The sequence below is a fragment of the Vigna unguiculata genome, chromosome 10 (genome assembly GCF_004118075.2).
Source record: "Vigna unguiculata cultivar IT97K-499-35 chromosome 10, ASM411807v1, whole genome shotgun sequence".
NCBI lineage: Eukaryota > Viridiplantae > Streptophyta > Magnoliopsida > Fabales > Fabaceae > Vigna > Vigna unguiculata.
The window spans coordinates 20,695,371-20,713,137 of NC_040288.1; the positions used below are offsets into that span (position 1 = coordinate 20,695,371).

At 38.5% G+C, this 17,767-nt stretch overlaps 1 protein-coding gene across 1 annotated transcript; it reads right to left on the reverse strand.

Annotated features, from left to right (window-relative positions):
- Positions 1-14,955: 14,955 nt before the first annotated feature.
- On the reverse strand, positions 14,956-17,547 carry LOC114165378. Its single transcript, XM_028050021.1, has 2 exons — positions 15,923-17,547; positions 14,956-15,787 (listed from the first exon to the last, which is right to left on the reverse strand). The coding sequence occupies exons 1-2, from the start codon at positions 17,545-17,547 to the stop codon at positions 14,956-14,958; spliced, it is 2,457 nt and encodes an 818-aa protein (XP_027905822.1).
- Positions 17,548-17,767: the final 220 nt, after the last annotated feature.

Below are 17,767 nucleotides of genomic sequence, written 5' to 3' on the forward strand. Positions count from 1 at the left end.
TCTTTATGTTTGTTGTATGTGATTTTAGAGAGGGTATAGATATGCTTGTGGTTTCCATTGTACTGAGTACTCTATGTGACTTCATCACTACTATGATTATTATGATTCTTCTTCTTTTTTTAATGACTTGCCGAGATGTTTAAAGTTTTTCTTCTAAATGTGGCAGTATTATCATAATTATCATTTCTATTATTATTAATATTTTATTTTATTATTATTATTATTATTATTTTTATTTTTATTATTATTTTACTATTATTATTATTATAATAATAATATTTATTATTATTATTATTATTATTATTATTATTATTATTATTCATATTGTTTATATATTATTATTAGTTATTATTTTTATTATTTATATTTATATTTTTATTACTATTATTATTATTATTATTTTATTTACTATTATTATTAATATTATTTAATTCTATTATTATTATTACTATTTATACTATTATTATTATTTTCCTTATTATTATTATTTATATATTATTATCACTAGTTATTATTATTATAATTATTACTACTACTATTATTATTATTATTATTTTATTTACAATTATTATTAATATTTTGTTAATATTATTTTATTTTATTTTATTATTGTTATTATTATTATTATTATTATTTTTACTATTATTATTATTATAATGATTATTTTTATTATTATTATTATTATTATTATTATTTATTTTATTATTATTTATACATTACTATTATTATTAGTTATTAATATTATTATTTTTATTATTATTAATATTAATATTATTATTATTATTATGTTATTTTACAATTATTATTATTAATATTTTATTATTATTATTATTATTATTATTATTCCTATTATTATTATTATTTTATTTTATTTTACTATTATTTTATTATTATTGTTATTATTATATTTTTAATTATATTTATGATTTTATTATCATTATTACTGTTTTATTATTATTGTTTTATTTTGTTTTTATTATTATTATTACTTTGCTATTATTGTTTTAAATTATTGAAACGCATGGCGCCTGGCGAAAAAATGTGATCCTGCCAATCGAAAAAGATCTAGTAGAAGCTCTAGAAAGCACGTGGCGCCTAGCGGTGAGGAGTGTCCTACCAAGCGATAACTGCAGGCATGGGCATCAGAGGCGCGTTTGCGCCTGGCGGTACGCGTCCCCCGCCAAGCGGTTTGGAAGTGGACAGCACCTGGCGGAATGTGTCCCCCGCAAGGTGATTTTGCTACTGCAACTTTGAGTTGTTGGTTCTGCAGGCGTGATCTACAAGGCTTTTGGTGATACTTCAAAGGTGGGTTTGCTAGTGTTCCTTGAGTTGAGCTCGGAACATATCCCTTAAGTTGAGCTCGGGATAGAGGTTAAGTACGTGGCATTCCTCGAGTTGAGCTCGAAGTGGCATCCTTCGAGTTGAGCTCAAGATGGCGGATGAACATGAGGAACCCTTGAGTTGAGCTCGGGTTGGCGAGTGTTGCCGGTGTGAGTGTGCTGGTTGTGGCCAGTATGGATGGGTGCAGATGGATTTGATGAAGGATTATCTTGTTCCTTTTTAAGATTATTGAATATGGTGTGAGTTGATTAAGAAAGCTAAGTGAAATCCCCACTGGTGGACATTAAGATAGCAAGTTATCTAGATGTGAAGGTTCCTTTCACAAAGCTCAAGAGAAGAAGATGATGGATTGATTCAAAACAAAAAGGAAATGGAAGGCACATAAACCATAGAAAACCAAGAACAATTAAAGGAAGAAGAAAACATAAAATGGAAAAGAAAGAAATGGTAAAAATGTGAGAAGCACGCCACTACAAGGCTAGGCTAGAAGCCATGGCAACCTTGAAGATGAGTGGATGTGTGCCGTCACTTGCTATGCAAGATAAGGCTTAAAAGTATTCACTCCCAAGGGAGGAAACTCTCACAAATGGTTGAGACACAAGAGTGTTTTTACTTCAAAATGTTCAACCCTTTTACATGTCTAGGAGCACCCCTTATATAGAAGAGTGTAGGGGCCTCTAAGCAAATAAAAGATACCTAAGGATGTTTCTACAAAAACCTAACCCTAGCTTCTAGAAACTAGGTCAAATAAGGTTACAAAAATGAGAGACAAAAGAGCTAACTATGGTGTGTGCAAGGCTAATTTCGTTCTAGCACAAGAGGAGACAAAGAATGTGTCTCATATGTCTCCATAGTGGCCATAGTGTGCTAAAAAGACAAAGCCACTTTTTGGAGACATATGAGACACATTCTTTGTCTCCTTTTGTGCTAGAACGAAATTAGCCTTGCACACACCATAGTTGGCTCTTTTGTCTCTCATTTTTGTAACCTTATTTGACCTAGTTTCTAGAAGCTAGGGTTAGGTTTTTGTAGAAACATCCTTAGGTATCTTTTATTTGCTTAGAGGCCCCTACACTCTTCTATATAAGGGGTGCTCTTAGACATGTAAAAGGGTTGAACATTTTGAAGTAAAAACACTCTTGTGTCTCAATCATTTGTGAGAGTTTCCTCCTTTGGGAGTGAATACTTTTAAGCCTTATCTTGCATAGCAAGTGGCGGCACACATCCACTCATCTTCAAGGTTCCCATGGCTTCTAACCTAGCCTTGTAGTGGCGTGCTTCTCACATTTTTACCATTTCTTTCATTTCCGTTTTATGTTTTCTTCTTCCTTTAATTGTTCTTGGTTTTCTATGATTTATGTGCTTTCCATTTTCTTTTTGTTTTGAATCAATCCATCATCTTCTTCTCTTGAGCTTTGTGAAAGGAACCTTCACATCTAGATAGCTTGCTATCTTAATGTCGAGTGGGGATTTCACTTAGCTTTCTTAATCAACTCACACCATATTCAATAATCTTAAAAAGGAACAAGATAATCCTTCATCATTTGGTATCTAGAGCCTAGGTTATCTTGAATATGGTGTTTGTCATGTGCTAACCTTGTCTTGTTGTAGCTATCTTTGTATGGTTCAAATCCACTTCCATTGCACACAAAAACAATGTTGGCAGAAACTGTTCACGATTTTAAAAGAATAAACTGCACCTGTTAGGTGGTCCAAAAATTACGTTCTTGATGTCCAAAGAAAGCTCTGTTAGTCTAGTTTTTAACAAAAAAAGAACCAATGCATTTGGAGTTCTGTGGAGAGAGTTATGATTGAAATAGTGAGCAAAGGTCAGAGCTGCCGAGATCACCGCGAATCAACGTTTTTCAGGTTATGTTGGGCAGTTTTGGCTACTGTTTTTGTTACTCTTCTTACTCCTAAATGTGGTTGGATAACATGTCTTTGGATGCTCAGTCTTTGAGCCTCAAATCCATGAGTTTTAATGCATGATAGCTACATGTTTGTGTCCTTGTGTATTTCATGTTGAGTCTTTAAATGTGTCTAACTTTTGCTTGAGTCATATGCCATATGCTTCTTTGAGTTTTCTTATTCTTGTTTCTAAGTATTTGAGCTATTGCATGAGATCTATGCCTTTTGTTGTAGCATGCTCCTTGAAATTGATTTTGACCTAATTTTAAGGAACTAAGTGTTCAAGACACCCTAAAACATCCTTCTCATCATTTTAAGTACCTAGTTTTGAAAAGAAAAAGTGTTTTCAAGACCAAAAATAGTTTGGCCGAAAGCTAATGTGTTTCTTGGTGAGTCCATTTGGCCATTTTTACTAGGTGTTATGCTACCAAATTTTATACTTGGATTTTGGGTGATATTGGCAAATTAATTCCATGCTTTAACTTGGTTATGATCTTTCTTGGTGTATGCATAATTTGAGGTATAATCTTGGCTTGTTCAAATGCTTTCCATAGAGTCTTTAAAAGTGTTTTTCATTGCTTTAATCTTGTTCAAGTTTTGTCTTTAAAAAAAAATTTCCTTAGAAGTTAAACTTTCTTGTTTTTGTGCTTTTCTTGCTTGTCACTAGGTGTTCTTTGTTGTGTCTTAGTAGTTTTCTTTTCTTGAAACTCTTGGGATGTTGTGGCCGAATCACTTGTCTTGCATTTGAAAGGTTTTGAACAAGTTTTAAAAGTGTTTGCTTCACTCCTCTGGTGGATTTTGAGTGCTAGCCTTGCCTTGTTACTTTGGGAGAGTGATCTAAACACTTGGGTTACAATTTGGGTTGGATTTGGTCTCGGTTTTCATGTTGTCTAACCCCTAATCCATTTATTTTGTCTCGGATTTGAGTGTTTTTGTTGTAGGAATCATAGCAAGTTCATCAAATGCACCTACACCAAACAAAAACAATACATTGATGAGATTGCTTCGGGATTTGGAGTTGTCTAGGAAGGAGGCCTTTGAACAATTGAGAAAGGACAAGGAGCAAAGTGACCTAAGAATCCAAGAGCACATTCAAAGGCTTGAAGCTAAGGAGCAAGAAAGAGAGGCTAGGAAAAGAGGGCATTCTAGGCGCAAACCATCACAAGAGAAGCAAACTCCAAAGATTCCTAAGTTCAAAGGAGAAAATGACCCAAACATCTACATTGAGTGGGAACAAAAAGTGGACCAAATATTTACCATTCATGTAGTTAGTCATCAAAAGCAAGTAGATTTGGTAGTCTTAGAGTTTGAGGATTATGCCATGACTTGGTGGCATCAATTATGTATGGACAATATTAACCAAGAGTCACTCGCGACTTCTTGGAGGGACCTTAAAAATTTGATGTGCGCTAGATTTGTTCCTTCCTACTATAGGAGGGAGACTCTTTTGAAGCTCCAAAGGCTTCAACAAGGGTCCATGTGTATGGATGAATATTACAAGTTAATGGAGTCCATGCTTCTAAAACTAAGACTCCAATTTGAAAGTGAAGAGGAAAAGGTAGCTAGATTTGTGAGTGGGTTAAGGAGGGACATACAAGATTTAGTAGAGTTATATGAGTACTCCTCTCTTGACAAAGTTTTACATTTGGCCATCAAAGTTGAAACTCAATTGCAAAAGAAAAAAGAGGCAAAGAGGAGTGGTTCATACAATGACTACTATTCTAGTACTTGGAAAGATAAAGAAAGAAAACATGATAAATCACCACTCAAGAGTTCCCAAGACCCACCTCTTAGGACTAATTCGTCTAGGCCTTCTAATGAAACTCCTAATTCTTCTCAAGGTATAAGGATAAGTTCTATAAAATGTTTTAAGTGTTTGGGATATGGACACATAGCTTCAAATTGTCCTACCAAAAGAACCATGGCCTTAAACCTTAAAAGAGAAGTAAAGAGTGAACATTCTTCTCCCCCTTCCCCCAAAAGTACTTCTTCCCACACTTCTTCTTCAAGTGAAAGGATTAAACCCCTTGAAGGTGGATTGTTAATGATAAGGCACCAACTAAGACAAGTTTCCAAGGAAATTGACCCTTCTCAAAGACAAAACATTTTTCATTCAAGGTGCCATTTCAATGACAAACTATGTCCCCTCCTCATAGATAATGGAAGTGGTATAAATGTGGCTAGCACAAGGGTTGTGGACAAGCTTGGCTTGAAAACTATCCCTCAATCCAAGCCCTACAAGATATCATGGCTTAAGAAAGAAGACATTAAAGTAACTCAACAAGTCCTCATTAACTTTTCAATTGGAAATTTTAAAGATGAGGTGTTATGTGATGTTGTGCCTATGGAAGAAACTCATATTTTGTTAGGTAGGCCATGGCAATTTGATAGAAAAGTCTTTTATGATGGCCATGCTAATACCTATGCTTTCTCCTTCCAAGGCAAGAAGTTCACACTCCTACCTCTATCACCCAATCAAGCAAATGAGGACCAAAATAAAGTGAAAGATAAGAGAAAAGATGAAAAAGAAAAAGAGCAAGTTACCTCCAAAGTGTTACTTGACTCTAAAAAAAGCTTTCCAAAGCAAGATGGACATCACCATTCTTTCTTCTCTTGCAACGCTCAAAAGGAAGACCCAATGCGCAAGCTTGAGAAGAAGAGTGGTCTAGAAAAGAGGGATGGCCTAACCAAAGCTAGGGGTAGTACCCTTAGAAAAGATGGAACAAGAGCTCATAAAAGGGAGGCGCAAAACCTCCCCCAAATCAAGTCAAGCTCCATCTACAAAGGCTTAAAGAATTTGTGGTCAAATTCTCTCCAAGAAGGGGAGGATGATGAAGGACAACCAAGGATGAAGGCACATGCTTAAGAAGACTAAGCATGTTTAGAAAGGAAGTTCACTAATCCTTCATTCATTTCATTTGTGTTTGTTATTTTTAATTCCCTAAGTTGACTTAGTTTAATCAACTTTAGTTGACTTGTTGACCTTTGACTAGGTTTGACTTGTTGACTATAGTTGACTTGACTTAAGCAAACATGCTAATCTATGTTTATTTGCTTTGTAGGTTAATTAGGAGTAAGAAAGCAATGCTAGGTGGCGCATGGTGATTGGGAAGTATAAATGATGTGGATGAGAGAGTAAAGCAAAGGCATAAAGCATAAAGTAAAAGGCATAAAACAAGTGTACCTATGTACCTTTGGTCTCCTTTGTTTTTAGCACACTTTGGCCACTACTTGGAGACATATGAGACACATTCTTTGTCTCCTTTTGTGCTAGAACGAAATTAGCCTTGCACACACCATAGTTGGCTCTTTTGTCTCTCATTTTTGTAACCTTATTTGACCTAGTTTCTAGAAGCTAGGGTTAGGTTTTTGTAGAGACATCCTTAGGTATCTTTTATTTGCTTAGAGGCCCCTACACTCTTCTATATAAGGGGTGCTCCTAGACATGTAAAAGGGTTGAACATTTTGAAGTAAAAACATTATTGTGTCTCAACCATTTGTGAGAGTTTCCTCCCTTGGTAGTGAATACTTTTAAGCCTTATCTTGCATAGCAAGTGGCGACACACATCCATTCATCTTCAAGGTTGCCATGGCTTCTAGCCTAGCCTTGTAGTAGCGTGCTTCTCACATTTTTACCATTTCTTTCATTTCCGTTTTATGTTTTCTTCTTCCTTTAATTGTTCTTGGTTTTCTATGATTTATGTGCTTTCCATTTTCTTTTTGTTTTGAATCAATCCATCATCTTCTTCTCTTGAGCTTTGTGAAAGGAACCTTCACATCTAGATAGCTTGCTATCTTAATGTCCAGTGGGGATTTCACTTAGATTTCTTAATCAACTCAAACCATATTCAATAATCTTAAAAAGGAACAAGATAATCCTTCATCACCTTTGTTAGAGGATTGAATAATCTCCTCTAGACACCTTCCTCTAGCTTTCTCTTAAGCTAAACCTTCAAACAACTTAGTCTGAACCAATGCTTAGCAAGAGCCTTAAACACTTGCTTTCACTCCCTTCCGTGGATCACGTCTACTTCATGGAGCTTTCATCCATTCTGGACCAAGAGCTCCACTAGATAGTGCAGATGTAGCTAAGTTAAGCTCATGGAGATATGAAAATAAATTGATTAAAGTTTCATGACACCGTAAAAATAAATCCAAGAATAGAAAATTATAAAAATCACAAAAATCCAAGTCAAGCATTGCATGAAGAAGGTGTGGAAAGCATAAAAAAGTGGAGAAGATTGACTAAGCCAAGAAAAGGAAACAGACCATAAAAATTGGACATTGCGGTTTTCTCTATCTTTATGATAAAAAATAATCTAGGAAAATATATCTTTAGATATTTTATTTGATATCTTTAAATAATTATCTTATTTAATTGTATCATAAAATATCAAAAGATAAGAACTACCAAATCGTTTTAAATATGGCAAGATCTTCTAAATCTTTCTAGATATCCACAACAAACAGATATATCTTGAAGATATTGGATTATTTGAAAGATAATTGGAGGAAATTGCAAATTTCTGATTTGGAAAATTAATGCAAATATTAGTTGGTGATAATTTATCATATATTTTTAAGTAATTAACTTATTTAATTTATCACATATTGATATTATCAACCAACTATATTTTTTAAATAATTTTAAAATTGACTATATCTCTCCAAATATATTTTAAATATTCATAATCACTATAAAAAAAATAATATTTATCTTTATCTTTATTTTAAAAGATATTTGAGAGATTTTAGCAACATAAAAGCTCAGTCCAACTCCTATATAAAGAAATCAAGGGAAAACATAAAAGACAAGCTCAAAACTTCGGAGTTTAGGAATCCTTAAGGGAACCTAATTTCTTCCTCTCTCCATTATTCTCCTCTTTTTACTTTGATTTCATGGAGTTCTAAGTTTAAAGGGTTGGTTTCTGTAACATCCCGTCAGGATATTACTAATTTATAAATAAATAGATGGAATAAATAAAATAGCGTGTTTAATAATACCTCATTTTCCCAAAACGCGGGAAAATTTAAAACTTTATTAAATGGGCGAATAAAGTATACAACGTTAATTACAAAACCAAAATCCACAATATTATCAAGTCACCCATCAGGGTTTACAATTGTTTTCAAAAACAAATAAATACATATATAAAAGTTTCCCAAGACAATCCCCTCTCCGTGACTAAGCTGCACCAGAGCCACCTGCATCACCAACATTTGCTCCCGTGTACCGCGTACACGATCATCGCCACACACACGCAGATAAGGTGAGCTTAGTAGATAAAATCACATATATACAAAGCTATAAACATATATATATCAACATGCTTACATATCACAGCACTTAACTTAACTTTCCATATTGCCCTATATTTTTATTCCCACAATCCGATCCCCAATACGTTTATTCGTGTTCTACCTCGTCTGATAATTTCTTCAAGGTGACTTGCTGCCATACCTATCGGCCACAACCGATAGAGCACGTGCGGGAAAACATGCTACGGATCATACACCGCAACGCCAGGTAGAGTTTCCATATACGAACAAAGCCCGTATCGTCCCAAGACTACCAAACTCGTCAGCCAACAACTGAGGAGGGCAATCTATCTGGACCCATCCGTACTGGCCACAACCAGCACACTCATACCGGCAACACTCGCCAACCCGAGCCCCAACTCAAGGGTTTCTCGTGTTCATCCGCCATCCCGAGCCACAACTCAAGAGATGCTATTCCGAGCCACAACTCAAGGAATACCACGTGCTTAACCCCTACCCCAAGCCACAACTCAAGAGATACGTTCTGAGCCACAACTCAAGGAACTCCAGCAATCTCACCTTTAAAGCACCACCAGAAGTCTTGTAGAACACCCTACAAAGTCCAACAACTAGGACTTCTAGCAGCCAAATCGCCTAGCGGGGGACATATACCGCTAGGCGCCACAACTTCCAGACCGCCTGGCGGGGAACACGTACCGCCAGGCGCCAAACGCCTCAAAATTCTCATGCACAGTTGCCACCGCCTGGCGATCGATCCACTACCGCCAGGCGCCATCGCCTAGAAGTCCCACTGTCTCTGCATATATCGCCTGGCGAATTACCCTCTCGTCGCCAGGCGCCACGACTCCCAGTACCACTCTACTCTGACGCTATCGCCTGGGGGATTGCACCCTGCCGCTAGGCGCTATGACAGTGATTTCACAATGGTCATTCTGATAGTGTTCAAAATCTCGTTCAGACTATCCTACTATACTATCACTACTCCAACATGTCACTACCTGTAATTTTTCTTCTTGTAATGTCTTCCTTGATCACTGTTTCATCAATGTAAATTCACTCTCTAATTATGATCACCATTTCTGCCCCAAGCATCACACCCCTTCTGTTTTGATAACATTACCCACTTTCTTCAACCATGACCCTTCTGTAATTAAGTTTCTCTCTGCTATTACTCTACTACTATACATTCCCCACTCATTCAGTGTTTAATTCTAGGTATTTAATTGAATTTGTGTGTTTAAAGATTGATTTAATTGGAATTTCCTATAATTGGGTTTATTGAGCATGAGGTCAAAAAGCATGTTAAAAATAGCTTTTTAGTTGCATAAATTTTCTTTGGATATTTTGAAGTGTGTTAGTGCAGTTGCAGCTAAGTTGAGCTCATGGAGGTATGGAAATAAATTGATTAAAGCTTCATGACACCTTAAAGATAAATCCAAGAATAGGAAATTATCAAAATCACAAAAATCCAAGCCAAGCATTCCATGAAGACGACAAGAAAAGCTTGAAAAAGTGAAGAAGTTTGGCTAAGCCAAGAAGAGAGCAACAAAAAATTGGACCTTGCAATTTTTTTTATCTTTATGATAGAAGATAATTTGGGAAAATATATCTTAGATATTTAATTTGATATTTTTAAATAATTATCTTATTTAATTATATCATAAAATATTAAAAGATAATAACTACCAAATCTTTTTAAATATGACAAGATCTTCTTGAATCTTTTTAGTTCCACAACAAACAAAAATATCTTGAAGATATTGGATTATTTAGAAGATAATTTAAGGAGATTGCAAAAGGTTGATTTGGAAAATTAATACAAATACTAATTGGTGATAATTTATCATATATCTTTAATTAATTAATTAATTAAATTATATTAGATATTGATATTATCAACCAATTATATTTGTCAAATAGTCTATATCTCTCCAAATATTTTTAAATATTTATCTTTATCTTTATTTTAAAAGATATTTGAGAGATTTTAGCAACATAAAAGCCTAGTCCAATTCCTATATAAAGAGACCAAGGGAGAAGTAGAAAGAACAAGCTCGGGACTTCGGAGTTTTGGAACCCTTAGGGGTGCCTAATTTCGTTTCCTTTCTCTCTCTTTTCTTCTCTCTATTCTTCTTTTTATTTTGTATTCCATGAATTGCTAAACTTCTTGGGTTGATTCCATTGTAATTTCATTATGGATTCTGAGGTTAGAATGAATTAATTTCTTTGTTCTTTTTATTATTGTTGAGGTTTTAATTTATCTATGTTTTTTTATCTTTGAATCACATAAAAAGTAATGATTTTAGATCTATATGTATATTGATCATATGAGTCAAGGGTTTTTAAATTTAATTGAGACTTTACTTTGATTTTATTTAGAAACTTTCATATGATTAAATGAGTTTTTACCAATAATTGAGACTTTACTTTGATTAAAGGTATTTACTCTAACGAAAATTAATTGAGACTTTACTTTGATTAATTAAGCTTTTTATTTGGTGAGGAGATAAAAGAATAGACATGATTAAGCATAGTAAAATTTGATTGAGACTGTACTTTGGTTAAAAGTGAGAATGCCAACAAATTAATTGAGACTTTACATTGATTAATTTGCAAATCTACAACAATAATTAATTGAGCAATAATCTTTAGATAACCGATGATGAATCTATTTTGAAAAAGCAATGGAATCAATCTATTTTCTTTACTATTGTTTTTATTTCTTTTTATCTTTTAAATTTTATTTCTATCTTTGTTTATCTTAATCCCCTATATTTTTTATTTTATTTGACTAACCGCTTTGTATAGTTTTATAAGAACTAATTTGTTAAAAATCAATTCCGTGTTCGTTGGGAGACGACTTTGGGTTACTTTACCCTTTCTATTTTGTTGACTACTTTCTTAACAATACTGAAGTTGTTATAGATAAGTAGTATTAATTTGAACGCGTCAACGACAGCGTTATCACATTACCCACTTTCTGCAACCATGACCGTTCTGTAATTAAGTTTCTCTCTGCTATTACTCTACTACTATACACTCCCCACTCATCCAATTATTCCACTTGCTTTCATCCACTATTCCGACTACTACTTGGACCCAAACATAACCTATCCAATTTAATTAACCAACTTATACTTTAGCTTTGCCATCCTTAAAGTTACCAGGTTTCTAACCCATCATAGCCTTCCCAACTTATTCTTATCTACTCTCTTTCCTTAACATAGCCATCCCTTCACCATGCCAATTACCTCTATGTTACACCATCACGCAATAGGTACCTGAAGGCTCCCTAGAATTTCCAAGCTTCACTATTCTTTCCCAGTCCAGTGCCCCTACTGATTCTGCTATGGCGCTTGGCGGCAAACCCCGTGCCGCCAGGCGGTTCACATAAAACTGGGTATGAACCTTAATATCAGCGTGCCTACGAATTCAACAATTTCTCCCCCATCCTGATCCTAAACTTTTTCATCTTCCTTATCATACGATCCCCTTTTTCTTAGTACTCTCGTTCTCCCTTGTCAGTATTAACAGTTACCAATTGTCATTAAAACAAGAACCCCAAATGTTCAGCCCTATACGATATCACCCACTGTTCCATCCAATCTTGCCGTCAATTAAGTAGATTCGTATATTATTTACCATCACAACATCATTTTAATAGGTTCATTTATCTTTCCCCTCGATCAGATTTTCCCTAGAACCCAGAAAATTACAGAAATTGTCCAATATACCTCGCCCCGCCTGGCGGTTATATATCACCGCCGGGCAACTCAACCAGAACCCAGAAATTTGGCTTTCTAACATGCGTCGCCTGGCGGTTTGGGAGTTCACCGCCAGGCGGTTTCTCTTCAGAAACCCAAAAATGGCAGAAACAACATGCACCGCCTGGCGGCTATGAACAGCCCGCCAGGCGGTTTCTGGAAAATTTCCAGAAATCCAGAAAACCAATAACAGCATGAAAATAATGCACCCAATTCATATCACAAGCCATATAAAACATGTTCATACAAAAAAACTAACGTGAAAACTCCCCTAACCTGGATCCTTTTAAGCTTTAACCCTTGAACTTTGGATAGTTCCCCTTCGCACGCTAGCCCTCCTTGGTTCCTCTCTTTTCAGCCTCTCAATCTCTCCTAAACCTCACCAACTCCAGAATCTTCGCTCTCTCTCTGTAGTCAAATTTCAGATTGGCAAAACCCTTCTCTCTACCTCACTATATCCTTTTAAAGGTGCCCTAAAACTATGCTAATGCTTTAAAACGAAAATTTCTTATTGAATGGAGTTTATTATCATTTACCAACCCATTAAGGCTCCTTTCCAGCCACCTCTCGGCTGCCTTACCACTAGGGTTTCTTCCCAACCCTTTCATATTCAAGTCAAATCCAAAATGCCAAAAAATATAAATTAATGTGAGCTCTCCAAGGCTTGAACCCCTAACCATGCAATTGCCAAATCAATATCAAACCATCATGCCAATTCATATTTCATGCTAGATATCACAATTCAATCAAAGTGCTCTCAACCATATGAGCTAGCACTTTTCCACGTCATACCAATCATAATTTAATGTCATAATTATTACCCGTCCCGTATTTATTAATTAATTATTTATTTAATTAATTAAATTCTACGGGTCTTACAATACTCCCCCCTTTTTAAATTTTTCGTCCTCGAAAAAGAGAACTTACCAGTGAAGAGATGAGGATAGGACCGCCTCATGACATCATCCATCTCCCATGTCATTTCTTGAGTTGCCTCATCCCATAGGACTTTCACGGTTCTTATTTCCTTCCCTCTGAGCTGTTTTGTTTGAGAATCCAAGATTCTCACTGGTCCGACTCCAATGGTTAAGTCCTCCTGTATCTGCACATCGTCATCCTCCAGAATGTGTGTAGGATCAGCTATATATTTTCTCAACTGTGACACATGGAAAACATTATGCAAGTTTCCCAAGTGTGGTGGCAACGCTATCTCGTACGCTGCAGGACCGATCCTCCTCATGATCTGGTATGGTCCGATGAATCGAGGTGTCAGCTTCCTCGATTTAAGTGCCCTGCCAATACCTGCAGTAGGGGTAACTCTGAGGAATACGTGATCCCCTGTCTCAAACTCAAGCGGCCTCCTCCTCTTGTCCGCGTACGACTTCTGCCTGCTCTGAGTCGCGCGCATCCGGTCCTGAATCACCCTCACCTTCTCGGTGGTCTGCTGTAAGAACTCTGGTCCAAGAACCACTGCCTCACCATCCTGTTGCCAACACAATGGCGTCCTACATCTCCTACCGTACAGGGCCTCGTAGGGAGCCATTCCAATACTGGTATGATAACTGTTATTATACGTGAATTCTACCAACGGCAACACATCACTCCATGTACCCAGATGATCTAAAACAGAGGTTCTCAATAGGTCCTCCAACGACTGTATAGTCCGCTCAGACTGTCCATCTGTCTGAGGATGATAGGCGGAGCTCATCCTGAGCTGAGTACCCAAAGCGTTCTGTAACGATTGCCAGAACCTCGATGTGAACCTCAGGTCTCTATCTGACACAATACTCGCTGGCACTCCATGTAATCTAACAATCTCTCGCACATACAAATCTGCCAGTCTATCCATATTCCTCTTCTGGTTAATCGGTAGAAAATGAGCACACTTCGTCAACCTGTCTACTATCACCCAGATTGAGTCGTGCCCTCTCACTGATCTCGGCAGGTGAGTGATGAAATCCATGGAAATGCTGTCCCATTTCCACTGTGGAATATCCAGAGGTTCTAACATACCACCCGGTCGCTGGTTCTCTATCTTCACTTTTTGACATACCAAGCAAGAAGCGACGTAATCAGCCACATCCGTCTTCATACCCGTCCACCAAAAAGAAGCTTTCAAATCCTTGTACATCTTAGTCATACCCGGATGTATGCTAAGACGACTCTTATGCCCCTCATCTAGGAGCATCTTCCTCAGAACCCTGTTGTTTAGAACACACACTCTCTCCCTGAACCGTAGAATCCCATCTCTGCCCATTCGGAAATCCTTCCTCTTCTCAGTGCCCAACTCGCCAATTATCAGCTGCAGTTCCTGATCCTTACCCTGTTCCACTCGGAGCTCATCTAGGAACTCATTCGTGATCCTCAACATGCTGCATCGTATCTGCCCAGGCCCCATATCCAAACCCAGATTCATGTCCCTCAACTGTTCTATCAGCTCCAACTCTCTAATCATCATAGCTGATACATGAATTCTCTTCCTACTCAAGGCATTCGCTACGACATTAGCTTTACCAGGGTGGTACAATAGCTCAAAGTCGTAGTCCTTTAAATATTCCATCCAACGCCTTTGTCTCATATTTAGCTCTTTCTGATCAAACAAGTATTTCAAGCTTTTATGATCGCTGAATACCTGGAACTGCGCTCCATACAGGTAATGCCTTCATGTCTTGAGGGCAAACACGACTGCCGCTAACTCCAAGTCGTGTGTCGGGTAATTCTTCTCATGCACCTTCAACTGTCTCGATGCATAAGCTACAGGCCGTTTATCCTGCATCAGCACACAGCCTAACCCCTGATACGAGGCATCACAGTACACCTCAAATGTTTTAGTCATGTCAGGGATTGCCAATATCGGTGCGGTGGTCAATCTTCTCTTCATATCCTCGAAGCAAGCTTCACACTCGTCTGTCCACGAGAAAGGCTGGTCCTTTCTCGTAAGCTGTGTAAGAGGACTCACCATTTTGGAGAAACTCTCCACAAACCGTCGATAATACCATGCCAGACCCAGAAAACTCCGCACCCCTGAAACTGTTTGGGGCCTCTCCCACTTCACCACAATCTCTATCTTTGCCAGATCAACGGCTATTCCTTGGGCTGAGATCACATGGCCCAGGAATTGTACCTCTTCCAACCAGAATTCACATTTCGACAATTTCCCATACAACTGGTGCTCTCTGAGAATCCCCAATACTACTCTCAGATGCTCTGCGTGTTCTTCCTTGCTCTCGGAGTAGATCAGAATGTCATCGATAAAGACTACTACAAACTGATCTAGGTATGGCCTGAAAATCCTATTCATGTAATCCATGAATATAGTCGGCGCATTGGTCACCCCAAATGGCATCACTACATACTCGTAGTGACCATACCGTGATCGAAAAGCTGTCTTCTGGACATCCTCCGGCTTGACAAGGATCTGATGATACCCCGATCTCAGGTCTATTTTTGAGAACACCGCAGCTCCCCTCAACTGATCCAACAGATCATCAATCCTCGGCAACGGGTACTTATTCTTTATTGTTAGCTTATTCAGCTACCGGTAATCAACACACAACCGGGAGCTACCATCTTTCTTTTTCACTAACAGAACTGGTGCTCCCCACGGTGATGCACTCGGTCGGATGAACTTCTTCTCAAGCAGATCCTCAATCTGTTTCTTTAGCTCAGCTAACTCAGCAGGCGCCATTCTGTATGGTGCCATAGAAACTGGCCCAGCGCCAGGGATGAGATCAATGGAGAAATCTACATCCCTGCTAGGCGGTAGTTCTGGAATCTCATTCGGAAATACATCTGCGTATTCATCTACTACCGGAATCCTGCTGATCTTCTCGGTCGTGCTCATCTTCTCTGTTTGAGCCACAATCATGTAACATGTAGCTCCAGCCTCAATCTCCCTCACCGCCTGATTAGACGAGATAAGTTCTAACCCCGCCGTCTCAGGAAACACTATCTTGCGCTGCCCGCAATCAATGACGACATGGTTACTCGACAACCAATCCATGCCCAGAATCACATCTAAACCCTCCATCGGCAAGCATATGAGATTCAGCCTGAACCTACGGCCTGCCACCTCCATAGGACACCCCACGCACATAGAAGTGGTGGATACCTCTCCAGACGCTGGCATCGCAACTAAAAGCTCGCACCCCAGCTCTCGCATCGTGAGCCCGAGCCTCCTCACACATTCATTAGACACAAACGAATGAGTGGCTCCCGAGTCGAACAAGACCACTACCTCGTGGTCACACAACAAACATAGAAACTGCAAAAGGTTACCTGACTGTTTCGCCTCTGTAGTCGTCAAGGCGAACACACGCCCCGGTGCTCTGGGTCGGTCTCCTACTGGCCTCTTAGCTGGCACACCGCCAGCTGGTCTTCTGTTAGGACACTGACGTGCAAAGTGCCCTGTCTGCTGACACACGTAGCACTTACCAGTGCTACTGCCTCTACCGGTACTGCTGGCCGGTCTAGTGCAATCCCTCCTCAAGTGTTCCCCGCCACAGTTATAACACTGTAGCCTCCCCCAGGTAGTCGGCGGTCTGCTATAAGGTTTCCTCTGTGGTCTGACATCTGGAGTAGTCCTCTGCTGTTTCCCTCCACTACTCGACCCGGTCTCCAATTGCTCCACAGTCTTGGCCTGCTCGACCAAAACTGGAAACTCTCTAATCCGAAGCGGCACCAGGAAACGGCGTAACTCATGTTTTAGTCCGCCCTCGAACTTCCTACACCTCCACTCCTCGGTGACTGCTGGAGTGTAGAAACGCACCAGATATTCGAACCTCTCTATGTATGCCGCCACAGTCATGGTCCCCTGCTGAAGAGTGAGGAACTCTGCCTCCCTCTCGTGCCTCGCACTGTCGGGAAAGTACTTCTCCAGGAACCTCGTCCTGAAGGCAGTCCATGTCACCTGCTCCTCACGGGTCTGCATCAACTGCTGCATCCCCTGCCACCAATACTCTGCGTCTGCCACCAGGAGAAATGTGACAAACAACAGCCTCTGCTCATCCGTGCACCCTAGTACTCTACAGATCTTCTCGCATTCTCGCATCCAGGCATCTGCCTCATCAGGAGTGGCCTTGCCAGAGAACTTGGCTGGCCGGTGTTTCATGAAATACTCCATGGATACTGGTCGGGTAGGTGCCACTACAGCTCTAGGTGGCGCCGCTATGGGCTGCATCGCGTCCACCATACGATGGATCGCCTGAGCTATGTCATCAGCTCCAGTTGTGTTCCTCCTCCTACGGTTAGCCATAGCTCGTGCACACCACATATTATAGTTGTTCACCTATACAGCTCATATTAGGATTTCATATCCAAAAATAAACGAACCACACAAACAATTAGTCATGCAAACGTAACACGGTATGCTCACTCCCCATAGACCCCAAAAATCATTTTGAAAACCATTGCTCTGATACCAAATGTAACATCCCGTCAAGATATTACTAATTTATAAATAAATAGATGGAATA